The sequence below is a fragment of the Nomascus leucogenys genome, chromosome 2 (assembly GCF_006542625.1).
Source record: "Nomascus leucogenys isolate Asia chromosome 2, Asia_NLE_v1, whole genome shotgun sequence".
Lineage (NCBI taxonomy): Eukaryota > Metazoa > Chordata > Mammalia > Primates > Hylobatidae > Nomascus > Nomascus leucogenys.
The window spans coordinates 32,452,253-32,467,294 of record NC_044382.1 but is presented as its reverse complement, the minus strand read 5'-3'; the positions used below and the strand labels follow the sequence as shown (position 1 = coordinate 32,467,294).

The following is a 15,042-nucleotide window of genomic DNA, read 5'->3' as shown; positions in this document are numbered from 1 at the left end:
TGGGCTCAAGTGATCCTCCCACCTCAGCCTCCCGAGTAGCTGGGACTACAGGTGTGCAGCATCTGGCCAATTTTGTTATTTTTTGTACAGATGAGGGTCTCAATATGTTGCCCAGGTTGGTCTCAAACTCATCAACTCAAGCAATCCTCCTGCCTCGGCCTCCCAAAGTGCTAGGATTACAGGTGTGAGCCACCATGCCCAGCCTCTCCTCAACCTTTTATTTATTTTTTATTTTTATATTTTTAGAGGGAGTCTCGCTCTGTCGCCAAGGTTGGAGTGCAGTGGTGTGATCTCAGCTCACTGCAACCTCCACTCCCCAGGTTCAAGCGATTCTCTTGCCTCAGCCTCCCGAGTAGCTGGGATTACAGGCATGTGCCACTATACCCAGCTAATTTTTGTATTTTTAGTGGAGATGTGGTTTCACCATATTGGCCAGGCTGGTCTCGAACTCCTGACCTTGTGATCCTCCTGCCTCAGCCACCCAAAATGCTGGGATTACAGGCATGAGCCACCGCACCCAGCCTTCCTCAGCCTTTTACCTGCTGTACTGCATGGAATTGTCCAGATCATCAATGACCTCCATGCTGTCAAATCCAATGGCCGATTCTCTGTTCTCATCTTACTTGACCTATGAACTACATTTGACATATTTGAAAACTCCTTTCTTGAAACATATTTCTTCTCTGTCTATTCTTTCCTGATTTATTGGCCATACCTCTTCAATTTACTTAATATTCCTCACCTTTTCTCTACTGGCCCTTCCTTTCTAGACGTACTCATATGCTAAGTGATCTTATCCAGGCCAATGGCTTTAAACACAATTTACATGCTGATGAGTCCCCAATTTTAACTACAGGCCCAACCCCTCTCATGAACTTCAGACTTAAGATCCAACTGCCTACTTGACATCTCCACTTGAATTTTTATATTAGTTATCTATTGCTGCCTAACGAATTACCCCAAAACTTAGTGGCTAAAAACAATAATAACCAGGGCCGGGCACGGTGGCTCACACCTGTAATCCCAGCATTTTGAGATGCCAAGGTGGCTGAATCACCTGAGGTCAGGAGTTTGAGACCAACCTGGCCAAGATGGTGAAATCCCATCTCTACTAAAAATACAAAAATTAGCCAGGTGTGGTGGCATGCACGTGTACTCCCAGCTACTTGGGAGGCTAAGGCAGGAGAATCGCTTGAACCCAGGAGGCAGAGGTTGCAGTGAGCCAAGGTAGCACCATTGTACTCCAGCTTGCAACAAGAGCAAAACTCTGTCTCAATAATAATAATAATAATAACCATTTTTTAAGAGACAGGGATCTCACTATGTTGCCCAGGCTGGACTCAAACTCCTGGGCTCAAGAAATCCTCCCACCTCAGCTTCACAAGTTGGTGGGACTACAGGCACATGCCACTGTGCCTGGCAGTATAACCATTTATTATCTCTTGAGTTTCTGTAGGTTAGAGGTTTTGGAGCAGTTTGGTTGGGTGGTTCTGGTTTATGAGTTTTCATGAGATTGTAGTCAGATGTTAGCTAGGAAAACATTTATCTGAAGCTTTGGCTGGGGCCAGAGGGTCTTCTTCCAATATGACTCCCTCACAAGGCTGGAAAGCTAGTCCTTGCTGTTGGAAAGAGGTCTCAGTTCCACTTAGTGTGGGCCTCTCCACAGGATTTCTTTTTTTTTTTTTTTTTTTTTTTGAGACGGAGTCTCGCTCTTTCACCCAGGCTGGAGTGCAGTGGCGCGATCTCGGCTCACTGCAAGCTCGTCCGCCTCCCGGGTTCACGCCATTCTCCTGCCTCAGCCTCTCCGAGTAGCTGGGACTACAGGCGCCCGCCACCACGCCCGGCTAATTTTTTGTATTTTTAGTAGAGACGGGGTTTCACCGTGGTCTCGATCTCCTGACCTCGTGATCCGCCCGCCTCGGCCTCCCAAAGTGCTGGGATTACAAGCGTGAGCCACCGCGCCCGGCCTCCACAGGATTTCTTGAGAGTCTTGCAATATGGCAACTGTCTTTCCCAGAACAAGAGATCCAAGTCAGAAGTTACAATCCCTAATCCAGTGTGGGAGGAAAGTACAAGTGAATGTGAATAATAAGAGGCAAAAATAATTGTGTGCCATCTTGAGACTGGCTACCACAATGTCTAAAAGCTATTTCGTACTTCTCATGTTCAAAACTGAATTATGGATGTACCAGCTGTTTTCTGAATCTGTTCATCCCTCATTTTTCCCAATCTCAAGCCAACGCTCAGGCCAAACACTTTGGTGTCATCCTGATTCCTCTTTGTCTTTCATATCCACAATCTATCAGCCAAACTTGTTGACTCTACTCTCAAAATATACCCAAAATCCAACTTCTCACTGTAAGTCTGGTCCACACCATCATTATTGCTTGCTTAGATTAATGTTGTAGCCCCCTGACTAGTTTTCGTACCTCCTCTTTTGCCCCCTTCAGTCTGATACCCATAAAGCAGCCATAGTGATCCCATAAAAAAAACAAAACAAAACAAAACAAAAAAACAGCGAATGAGATTATTTCATTACTCTATTTAAAACCTTCAGTATCAGGGCCGGGCGCAGTGGCTCACGCCTGTAATCCCAGCCCTCTGGGAGGCCGAGGCGGGTGGATCACTAGGTCAGGAGATCGAGACTATCCTGGCTAACATGGTGAAACCCCGTCTCTACTAAAAATACAAAAAATTAGCCGGGCGTAATGGCGGGCACCTGTAGTCCCAGCTGCTGGGGAGGCTGAGGCAGGAGAATGGCGTGAACCCTGGAGGCGGAGCTTGCAGTGAGCCGAGATTGCGCCACTGCACTCCAGCCTGGGCGATAGAGCGAGACTTCGTCTCAAAAAAAAAAAAGAAAAAAAAAAAAACCTTCAGTATCTGGCCAGGCATGGTGGCTCACACCTGTAATCCCAGCACTTTGGGAGGCCAAGGCAGGCAGATCATGAGGTCAGGATTTTGACACCAGCCTGTCCAACATAGTGAAACCCTGTCTCTATTAAAAATACAAAAATTAGCTGGGAGTTTTGGTGGGCGCCTGTACTTCCAGCTACTTGGGAGGCTGAGGCAGGAGAATTGTTTGAACCCAGGAAGCGGAGGTTGCAGTGAGCCGAGATTGCGCCATTGCACTCCAGCCTGGGTGACAGGGTGAGACTCTGTCTCAAAAAACAAAAAACAAAACCCTTCAGTGTCTTCTAATCTCAGAAGTAATTTTTTGTTGTTGTTGAGACAAGATCTTGCTCTATCACCCAGGCTAGGCATGGTGCAATCACAACTCACAGCAGCCTTGACTTCCCAGTCTGGAGTGATCCTTCTATTTCAGCCTCCTGAGTAGCTGGGACCACAGGCACGCACCACCATGCCTGGTTAGTTTTTTCATTTTTTTGTAGAGATGGGGTCTTGCTATGTTGCCCAGGCTGGTCTCAAACTCCTGGACTCAAGCGATTCTTCTGCCTTGGCCTCCTAAAATACTGGCCTCCTAAAACCCCGTCCCTCCTAAAAAATGTGAGCCGCCACACCTGGCCTAGAAGTAAAATCTAAAGTCCTTACCATGACATAGTCCTTCATGATCTGGCGTCTAACTACCTCTTTCACTCATGTACCATCAGTTTCTTCCTGGTTCATTCTGCTCCAGCCCCATTGCCTCCTTCCTTTCCTCAAACGTGCCAAGTCAGCTCCTGCCTCAGGGTCTTTGCACTTCACCGGAAAGCCCCTATCCCAGATATCTACACGGCTAACACCCACACTACCTTCAAGCCACTGCTCAGTCTTTTTACCTTCCCCGTCACTCTCTATCTCCTCATTTTGCCTTATTTTCCTTTTTAGAATGTATCCCACCTGACATATTATATTGTTATTTGTCATTATTATCTTGCTACTAAAATAGATCTCCAACAGAATGCCTATTTTCTTCATTGCTGTATCCCCAGGGACTATAATAGTGTTCTACTTATGATAGATTTCAATCAATATTGCTTGAAGATAAGGAAGGCTGAATGCAGGAAATGAAAGAGGCTAATTCATGTAAAGTTGAATGTCAGAGTGCCTGGCACACATGACTATGAGTTATTTTTATTTGATATGTCTAAATCACAAGGGGCTTATTTAATCCAAAGAAGAGTGGATGGTTTTAAACATCAGAGTGGATTCTTCTGACATCAGAAGGATAATCAGATGGAATAGGAGTCTTGTCAGTCCACTACTTCTGTTTTGTATTCCCCCCTCCCCCCACCCAAGAAAACCTAACAGTCACTACTGACATGGAGCTTTCCACATTTCTCCTGGATGCTTATCTAATCTGCAAGGACGTCAGATCTGGGTCCCCACACAGGTCCAGTGGGAATACATAAAGATCTTGGGGAATTGGGGCAAGGACTATTTCCAGTAACCACACACCCAAAGATGCCATTCTCAACCTTTTCTCCCTGGTGACACTGCTCTTAACACGTGAAGCAATATTTTTGTCTTTTTTAAGAGACGGGGTCTCGCTCTGTCACTCAGGCTGAAGTTCAGTGACACGATCTCAGCTCACAGCATCCACGACCTCCTGCCTTAAGTGATGCTTTCACCTCAATCTCCTGAGTAGCTGGGACTACAGGCATTCGCCACCACACCTGGCAAATTTTTAAATTTTTTGTAGAGATGGGGTCTCGCTATCTTGCCCAGGTTGGTCTTGAACTCCTAGGCTCAAGAGATCCTCTTGCCTTAGCCTCCCAAAGTGCTGGGATTACAGGCTTGAGCCACTGTGTTCGTGTGAAGCAACTTTGTATTTATTTATTTATTTGAGGCAGGTTCTTTCTCTGTCACCCAAGTGGCACAAACATGGCTCACTGCAGCCTTGACCTCCTGGGCTCAAGCAATTCTCTTGCCTCATTTTTTGTAGAGACAGGGTCTCACCATGTTGCCTAGGCTGGTCTTGAACTCCTGGGCGATCTTCCTACTCAGCCACCCAAATTGCTTGGATTATGGATGAGCCACCATGCTTGGCTTGAAGCAACATTCTTTTTTTTTTTTTTTTTTCCCCAACAGAGTCTTGCTCTGTTGTCCAGGCTGGAGTGCAGTGGTGTGATCTTGGCTGACTGCAACCTCTGCCTCCCAGGTTCAAGCAATTCTCCTGCTTCAGCCTCCCAGCTAGTGCCACCATGCCCAGCTAATTTTTGTATTTTTAGTAGAGACAGGGTTTCACCATGTTGGCCAGGCTGGTCTCAAACTCCTGATCTCAAGTGATCTGCCTGCCTCAGCCTTGCAAAGTGCTGGGATTACAGACATGAGCCATGGTGCCCAGCCTTGAAGCAACTTTTTAAAAAATTGAGATACTTCTAGAGTCATATGCAGTTGTAAGATATAATTCAGAAAGAACCCTCATACACTCTTCCCAGTTTCCTCCAATGGTAGCATTTATTTTTTTGAGACAAAGTCTTGCTTTGTTGCCCAGGCTGGTCTCAAACTCCTGGACTCAAGCGATCCTTCTACCTCAGCTTCCTGAGTAGCTGAGATCACAGGCACCTGCCATCACACCCAGTCAATGGTAACTTTTGGCAAAACTGTAGTGTAATTTCAAGACCAGAATATTGACATTGATTCATGTTTTGTGTTCATTTGTGTGTGTGTGTGTGTGTGTGTCTCTGCATATAGGCCTTTACAAGACACACGCACAAAGTCTTCAAAAAGTTTATGGACAATGTGTATTATGAAAAAACTATGCATGGATTTCAAATGTTTTTAACAAAATAAACTCATACTAACTTGTTACAACACTTCTAAACAGGATCTAGTCTGAGGCCCTAAGAGGTGTCAGACATCAGTTTGAAAAGGGCCCCTATTAGAGTAACATGAATTCTGTTAAAATTGAAGAAAGAACAAACATCAAATTTTTTGGGAAGCTTGGGTGGAATAATGGTAAATGATTCATGCTTTACAAAAACCTTATGGGGACAATGCCCCCAAATAAATCAGCAGTTTACAAATGGACAACTTGTTTTAAGAAGGGACAAGAGAGTGTAAAAGATGAAGCCCACAGCTGCAGATCATCCACATCAGTTTGCAAAAAAAAAAAAAAAAAAAAAAAAAAAATGAATCTTGTTTGTGCCCTAATGGAAGAGGACCAACAATTAACAGCAGAAACAGCAGCCAACACCATAGACATCTCAATTGGTTCCACTTAGACAATTCTAACTGAAAAGTAAAGTTGAGGAAACTTTCCATTTGATGGGTGCCAAAACTGCTGCAACCAGATCAGCTGCAGACAAGAGTAGCTTTCATTGGAAATTTTGAAGTGAGATTACAATCCTGAAGCATTTTTTCAAAGAATTGTAACAGGAGATGAAACAGGGCTTTACGAGTACAATTCTGAAGACAAAACACAATCAAAACAATAGCTACCAAGAAATAGCAGTGGGCTAGTCAAAGCAAAAGCAGACTGGTCAGCAGCAGAGGTCATGGCAACAGTTTTTTTGGGATGCTCAAGGCATTTTGCTCGAGGGCTAAAGAACGATAACGTATGCTTATTATAAGAGTGTTTTGAGAAAAGCAGCTGAAGCTTCAGCAGACCAACATCGTGAAAGTTTCACCAGAGATTCCTTCTCCATCTTGGCAATGCTCCTGCTCATTAATCTAACAGCCGGGCACCGTGGCTCACGGCTGTAATCCCAGCACTTTGGGAGGCCGAGGAGGGTGGATCACGAGGTCAAGAGATGGAGACCATCCTGGCTAAAATGGTGAAACCCCGTCTCTACTAAAAATACAAAAAATTAGCTGGGCGTGGTGGTGGGCGCCTGTAGTCCCAGCTACTTCGGAGGCTGAGGCAGGAGAATGGCGTGAACCTGGGAGGCGGAGCTTGCAGTGAGCCGACATTGCACCACTGCACTCCAACCTGGGCGACAGAGCGAGACTGTCGCAAAAAAAAAAAAAAAAAAAAAAAAAAAATCAAACAAGGGCAATTAATTTTGCAAGGGTTTTGATGGGAAATCGTTAGGCAGCTACCCTGCATCCTAATTTGGCTCCTTCTGCCTTCTTTTTGTTTCCTAATGTTTACAAAATATGTAAAGGGCCCCATTTTTCTTCAGTTCATAATGTAAAAAAGACTGCATTGACATGGCTAAATTCCCAGGACTCTCAGTTCTTTAGGGATGAACTAAATGCCCAGTATCATTTGTGTGGTATCACTTGTATGTTCTCGATGTGTCTGGAACTTGATAAAGCTTATGTTGAGAAATAAAGTTTGTGGTTTTTATTTTTCTTTTAATTGCACTTTTCCATGAACTTTTTGAGGTCCCTTCTGTGCATATGTAAGTTTAGTTCTATTTTTCTTTTTTTACCCAGCCATCAACTTGACTTTATATGTAAGTTTAGTTCTATTCAGTTTACCACCCTGTAATTCCTGTATCCACCATCACAGTCAAAAATCAAAACAGTTCCAACACCAAAAGTGTCCCTCATGTTGCACTTTTATAACCATACCCACTCTCCCTCGGTTGGGAAGGGGTCTCAGTTCCTCTCAATGTGGGCCTCTCCATAGGGCTGCTAGAATGTCTTGAAACATGATGACTAGCTTTCCCCTGAACAAGAGATCCAAGGCGGGAGCTAGGTTTTTTTTTTGTTGTTGTTGTTGTTGTTGTTTTTTGGCAGAGTCTCACTCTGTCACCCAGGCTGGAGTGCAGTGGCTTGATCTCGGTTTATTGCAACCTCTGCCTCGCAGGTTAAAGCAATTCTCATGCCTCGGTCTCTCAAGTAGCTGAGATTACGGGCATGTGCCACCACACCCAGTTAACTTCTGTAGCTGTTCGAAGTGAAGGGAAAATGTGGATAAACTTAAAAAAAAGAGGAGGAAGAGGAGAGAGAAAAGAAGAGGCAAGAGTTGCAAGTGAGAAAGCTCTTGGCTTGCTGTCAGAACCTCCGGATGCTATTTCTACTCCATAGAGGTGTAATTCTGGGTAAACCACTTGCCTCTGGGCCTTTTCTTTCATTTGCAAAGTTGTGAGGAGGGGGTTAGTGAGGGAGGTTCATTATATTATTTTAAAGTGTACCTCTGCTTTTACTACTTTATGTAAGGGGTTTACAAACTGTGGCCAGCAAGCTAAACCCTGCTGGCATCTGCTTTGTACACCTGTGAGGTTACAATGGCCCTTACATTTTTATTTGTATTAAATTAATTAATTAATTAATTTGAGATGGAGTCTTGCTCTGCTGCCCAGGTTGGAGGGCAGTGAAACGATCGCAGCTCACTGCAACCTCCACCTCCCCAGTTCAATCGATTCTCCTGCCTCTGCATCTGGGTAGCTCGGATTACAGGCGTGTGCCACCACGGCCGGCTTTTTTTTTTTTCTTTGAGACAGAGTCTTTCTCCGTCGCCGAGGCTGGAGTGCAGTGGCACGATCTCGGCTCACTGTAGCCTCTGCCTCCTGGGCTCAAGTGATTCTCCTGCCTCAGCCTCCTGAGTAGGTGGGACTACAGACACGCACCACCACGCCCAGCTAATTTTTGCATTTTCAGTAGAGACGGGGTTTCACCATGTTGGCCAGGCTGGTCTCGATCTCCTGACCTCGTGATCTGCCTGCCTCGGCCTCCCAAAGTGCAGGGATTACAGGCGTGAGCTACCGCGCCCAGCCATTTTTTTTTTTTTTTTTTTTGAGACGGAGTCTCACTCTTTCACCCAACTGGAGTGCAGTGGCTCAATCTTGACTCACTGCAACCCCTGCCTCCAGGGTTCAAGCTGTCCTCCTGCCTCAGCCTTCCGAGTAGCTGGGATTGACTACAGGTGCCCGCCGCCACACCCAGCTAATTTTTGTATTTTTAGTAGAGGTGGGGTTTCACTATGTTGGCATGATCCACCCGCCTCGGCCTCCCAAAGCGCTGGGGTTACAGGCATGAGCCACTGCGCCTGGCCCACGCCAGTCCCATGCCCGGTTAATTTTTGTATCTTTAGTAGAGACGGGGTTTCACCATGTTGGCCAAGCTTGTCTGGAACTCCTGACCTCAGGTGATCCACCCGTCTCGGCCTCCCAAAGTGCTGGGATTACAGGCATGAGTCACCGCACCGGCACCCCCCCCTTTTTTTTTTTTTTGAGATGGAGTTTCACTCTTGTCGCGATCTTGGCTCACTGCAACCTCCGCCTCCCGAGTTCAAGCGATTCCCCTGCCTCAGTCTCCCGAGTAGCTAGGATTACAGGCGTGCGCCACCATGCCTGGCTAATTTTGTATTTTTAGTAGAGACTGGTTTCACCATGTTGTTCAGGCTGGTCTCGAACTCCTGACCTCAGGTGATCCGCCCGCCTTGGCCTCCCAAAATGCTGGGATTACAGGTGTGAGGCACCGCGCCCAGCCCGGCCTACATTTTTATTTTTATTTTTATTTTATTTTATTTTATTTTATTTTATTTTATTTTATTTTATTTTTTGAGACGGAGTCTCGCTCTGTCACCCAGGCACCCAGGCTGGAGTGCAGTGGCGCGATCTCGGCTCACTGCAAGCTCTGCCTCCCGGGTTCACGCCATTCTCCTGCCTCAGCCTCTCCGAGTAGCTGGGACTACAGGCGCCCGCCACCACGCCCGGCTAATTTTTTGTATTTTTAGTAGAGACGGGGTTTCACCGTGGTCTGGATCTCCTGACCTCGTGATCCACCCGCCTCGGCCTCCCAAAGTGCTGGGATTACAAGCGTGAGCCACCGCGCCCGGCCTCCTACATTTTTAAATGGTGAAAAAATGAAAAGATAATATATCATGGTATGTGAAAATTATATAAATTTAAAATTTGATATAATTTTAATAAATGTTTGTAATACAGCCACAATCATTCCATTTACATATTGTCCCTGGTTAATTTTAAGCCAAGACATTGTATGTTGAGTAGTTGCCATAGATACCTCAAGGCTCACAAAACCAAAATATTTAGTATCTGATCCTTTGCAGAAGTTTGCCTATACCTGTTCTATGTATATATAGTATGTCTGTTTATTTGAGGTTGATCCATTTCTTTTATATGAGGTGTGTGCTCATTAGGTATTTTTAAAATGGTTATTACAATGCATAACCTCATAAACTGTTCATCATAAGAGGAGAAGCTCTGTTTTGCTCAGCATTGGACTCCTAGTGCCTTACTCAGTGCTGGCAATTGCAGGGACTCAGTATATGTTATTGGGTAAACATTTTAACATCAGTGCTAAATCAGTGATTTCAAAACTCCATATGGAATTTCTCACCTACTAGAAAGTAAGTTGACTATTTCGGTAGTTTCTAATTTTTCTTTAAAAATTTTTTTAATCCTTCTTTGCTAATTAAAATTCTCCCCGCCCGTCCCCCAACCACTGAATTTTAGATATGCAATAAAAAGATAATTAAAAACAAACTATTGGAGTCATTTTTCTTCCTAAATAAAGCAACATTTATTAATACTACTAGCAAAATTGAAATGGCCTCAGCCTTTTGACATCCGTGCGCCACGTTTTAAAAATGACGATTACTGGATTCCAAGGCATGGTTGTCAGAAACATTCTGCGTAATTAAAGCAGAGCAGCAGAAAATACAAACGTGAGTGCCGATCAACATGAGTGTGTAAAGAAAAAAAGTAAAATTTTGCATTCTGTGCAATGTGTCGAACGTGAACGTATTGCACGTTGTGTTGCAGATTTACTACAGCTGAGTCATTTCGGGACACGAGTGTGTGTTTCCAAGAAAAACGAGAGGAAGGAACCAGGCTGAGGGGCTCGCCGGGTTCCCCCAGGCACTCCCAGCAGCAGACACCGGTATTCCGCGGCGGGCGGCGGCGTGGTCAAAAAAAGGCGCCGCTGCCCCTTTAAGAGGCAAAGCACCTTTTCCAAGATACCATCTTGCACCAGGAGTTCACTTAAGCTCTCCACCTACCTTGCTATGTCTCTCCTCCCTGACTGGGTACGGCCTGCCGGCGGGGCGAGCGAGCCTTTTCATTGGTCTTGCCCACAGGGCCCTCTCTCTCCTATTGGTTCTCAGGCCTGCCACTCGTCACTGTCTCCCGCCCACCTCAGCCTTCGGGCTAGGTTGAGTGCGGGCTCTTGGGTTAGTTCCTGTTAGGCCCCGGCCGGGGGAGTAGGTTGAAGTCTCCTAAGATGCCCGGTGGGCTGGGGCACCGGGAGCTGTGAAGGGAACGTGAGAAGGCGGCGTAGTGGAGACCCACGGCAGGCCTGAAGAAGAGCGGCGGCCGAGCCCGCCTTCCCTGCACCATGCTCATAGAGGATGTGGATGCCCTCAAGTCCTGGCTGGCCAAGTTACTGGAGCCGATGTGAGTGAGCCGGGCTGGGCCGGGGCCGGCGAACGTGGGCGTTGGGGGCCCGCGGGGGCGTGGGGGAGGGGAGGTGGCGTGGGGGGCGGCGCTGAGGGGCCGCGGCCGGGAGGTCCAGGCGACGCCTTCCCTGTAGTACTATCACCATTGTGGTGGGGGCGAGGGTGGGAGAGGAGCGCTGGGGACGGAGAGGCGCCGTGGATGTGGAGACTGGGGGGGGGGCAGGCAAGGACAGCGAGGGCTTTTCAAACGCAAATACCGGGGTGCTGGAAGGGGTAGCAGGGGCCGTGAGGGAATTTAAAACATTGTTGTTTGAGAACAGAGAGAGGTAACAGGGCTCTTGAAGGATTTTTAAAATGTGAATATTGAGATGTCGAAGGGAATAGCAGAATATCAAGGGTTTGATAAACATGATTATTCCGGGACTGAAAGGTCTAGAAGCAAAATATCGAGGGCATTTTCGAAATATGAGGGGAGAAGCGGATAGCAGGGACATTGAAACTATAGCGATTATTGGCGAGTTCTGAGAGATCAAGAATATTGAAGGATTTGAAAAATACTATGGAGTAGATGAAAAGGATTTGTGGGCATTGAAGGGTTTTAGAAATTATTGGGGAGGTGATAAGTGTGATAGCAAGGATATTAAGGGATTTTAAAGTATTGTTGAGGACTTGATAGTGCTAGGGGAACTGATGACTTTTAGATACATAGAGTTTGGAAAAAAGAGGTTTTTGTAAGTTTAGTTGAGGTTTGAAAGGGCTACACTGGTATGCAGCATTAATTGGTGGAGGAGTATACCTAACAATATATAGGGATTTTTAGATACAGGTGTTGGAGGAATAAAAGGAGCGGTAGAAAGAATAAGAGATTTGTAAATATTCTTGTGCGATTGAGAGGACAGTTTTGTAAATGTTTTTGTGAGATTGAGAGGACACTTGAAGATAACTGGGGTGTAGGATGAGGGACTGAAAAGAGACCTGTCTTTTAAAAATATTTTGGGTGGTGTTAGTAGAAATGTTATTGGGAGGCTTGAAAGAGGTAACAGAGGTATCAACATTTTGTTTGTTTTATAACCTTTTTTTTTTTTTTGAAACAGTGCCTCGCTGTGTCTCCCAGGCTGGAGTGCAGTGGCTCGATTTCGGCTCACTGCAACCTCCACCTCCCGGGTTCAAGCGCTTCTCCTGCATCAGCCTCCCGAGTAGCTGGGACGACGGGTGCGCGCCACCACGCCCAGCTAATTTTTTGTATTTTTAGTAGAGATGGGGTTTCGCCATGTTGGCCAGGCTGGTCTCGAACTCCTGACCTCAGGTGATCCACTCGCCTTGGCCTCCCAAAGTGCTGGGATTACAGGCGTGCGCCACTGGACCTGGCCATGTTTGATAACCATTTTAAAGGGTAGGGTTGTGGAGTGATTATTTGGGGGAATGGGGTATGGCTAGTTACTGGAAGGGAAGGAATCATGTTTTGCCTCCTCCTTGCTTCTGCTTTATTATTCTCTTATTGAAGGTCAGGGCTTTCTGCTTGAAAGAAAGGGGTAGAAGAAGAGATGGGCAGGCTTTGATTCATTAGGTCAGATTGCATTAGTGGAAAAATTGAGTGTTTTTCAGAGGTGAAAATAGGGAGTAGTTCGGGAGGTATGGAGGCATGATAAAGGAGCTTCCGGGGGACAGTGTCAAGCTACTTCCCTGTTGATCTCTTTCAGTGAAAATGACTTCTGAACACACTTGAAGGTTTTGTAGAAGAATATAGGTCTCTTGAATAGGGTTTTTTTTAAACTCCTATAATAAAGTTTTGGGCACAAAGATGGAGATGGTTTGTGGTGAAGGTGGGAAATAAAATGGATGTAATGAAATTGACCATATATGGGAAAAGGTTGAAAAAAGAAAAATATCTGTATGCTTAAAGTATTCTTCATGTGGCTGGGCACGGTGGTTCACGCCTTTAATCCCAACACTTTGGGAGGCCCAGGCGGGCGGATCATGAGGTCAGGAGTTCGAGACCAGCCCGGCCAATATGGTGAAACCCCATCTCTACTGAAAATATAAAAATTAGCCGGTTGTGGTGGCGCGTGCCGGTAGTCCCCGCTACTTTGGAGGCTGAGGCAGAAGAATCGCTTGAATCCCAGGAGGCGTAGGTTTCAGTGAGCCAAGATCAGGCCACTGCACTCCAGCCTGGGCGACAGAGCCAGACTCCGTCTCAAAAAAATAAAAAGAAAAAAAGTGTTATGTTATTTAAGATTAAAAAAGAAAAAATACATCTCTTTATTTTGTATTTCTGCTGCTCTGATGCCTTTAGAAAAAACAACCTACTTTCCAAACAAGTTTAGTTTTTTTGGTAGATATCCTTTTAAGAAGAATTAAACATACATTTTATGTCTTGGATAGAAGGTAACAACTTTTAGCCTTATAGTTACTTGCTTTTTATTTTTTTTAAAGCTCCCTAAGATGTTTTACTCTGAGTAGTGCTTTTCGTTTTTTGGTTTTGTTTTTTTTTTCCCTTAATGTTGAAAGTTAGTCTGGGTAGGAGCTTCGTCTTGCTTAGGCTTTTTTTTTTTTCCTCCTTTTTTTAAAGCTACTTAGACTCATAAGTATGATCATTCTGTAATTTTCATGAGTAAAAATTATCTTTCAAAATGAGTACTTGAGTTTAGTTTCTCCTTTTGAGTTATATATTCAACTTAAAGTTCACATGCTAATTTTTTTTAATTTTGTTGTTCATTTAGGGTAAAAAAAAAAAGGCTAAAATACTTTATTTATTTATTTATTTATTTATTTATTTATTTATTTATTTATAGAAATGGAGTTTCGCTCTTGTTGTCCAGGCTGGAGTGTGGTGGTGCAATCTCAGGTCACTGCAACCTCTGCCTCCTGGGTTCAAGTGATTGTCCTGCCCCAGCGTCATGAGTAGCTGAGATTACAGGCACTTGCCACCACGCCCGGCTAATTTTTTGTATTTTTAGTAGAGACGGGGGTTTCACTGTGTTGGCCAGGTTGGTCTCCAGTTCTTGACTTCAGGTGATCCACCCACCTCGGCCTCCCAAAGTGCTGGGATTACAGGCAAAAGCTGCTGTGCCTGGCCTAAAATACGTATTTTTAACTTGCCTAAGTAACAGTTTTGAATGGAGATGTTAATAATAAATAATAAAGTAAATGCAGATACCACATATATTTTTATTCTTAGTATGTCATCATGGGAGATTATTTTTTGTTTGTTTAGATATCCTAAAATGTAATAAATGATATGCTAAAGTGGGTTGTGTTTGTAAATTTACTTTTTTGCATATTCCAGATTCAAGAAAATTTTCATGGCAGATTGGCATGTTGCTACAACATAGCATTTCAGAGCAGTTGCTAGGCTTTGAGATAGTATAGTTGCACTGGCTAGGTTGGAATCAAACTATGGCTGTGCACATGATTTTCTTTCTTTTTCTTTCTTTTTTTGAGATGGAATCTCTCACTGTCGCACAGGCTGGAGTGCAGTGGCGCTCACTGCAACCTCCACCTCCTGGGATCAAGTGATTCTCCTGCTTCAGCCTCCTGAGTAACTGGGATTACAGGCGCCCACCACCGTGCCCAGCTAATTTTTTGTATTTTTTAGTAGAGAGTGGGATTCCCTTTGTTGGCCAGGCTGGTCTTGAACTCCTGACCTTGTGATCCGCCTGCTTGGCCTTCCAAAGTGCTGGGATTACAGGCATGAGCCACCGTGCCCAGCCTGTGTGCACATGATTTTCTATTACATTTTCTTATTTAGCTTAGTTTACGTAAATTAAATTTATGAAAGCTTCCAACTCCCG

The 15,042-nt window shown here is 45.0% G+C and overlaps 1 protein-coding gene across 1 annotated transcript in view; it reads left to right on the top strand.

Annotated features, from left to right (window-relative positions):
- Window positions 1-10,974: 10,974 nt before the first annotated feature.
- The window catches only part of RBM27 (RNA binding motif protein 27), an 86,540-nt gene continuing 82,472 nt past the window's right edge, over window positions 10,975-15,042 (top strand). Inside the window, exon 1 of the mRNA XM_003266582.4 lies at window positions 10,975-11,249. Coding sequence (XP_003266630.1) covers window positions 11,191-11,249 — 59 coding nt within the window. The 5' untranslated portion in view covers window positions 10,975-11,190. The remainder of the gene's footprint in view (window positions 11,250-15,042) is intronic.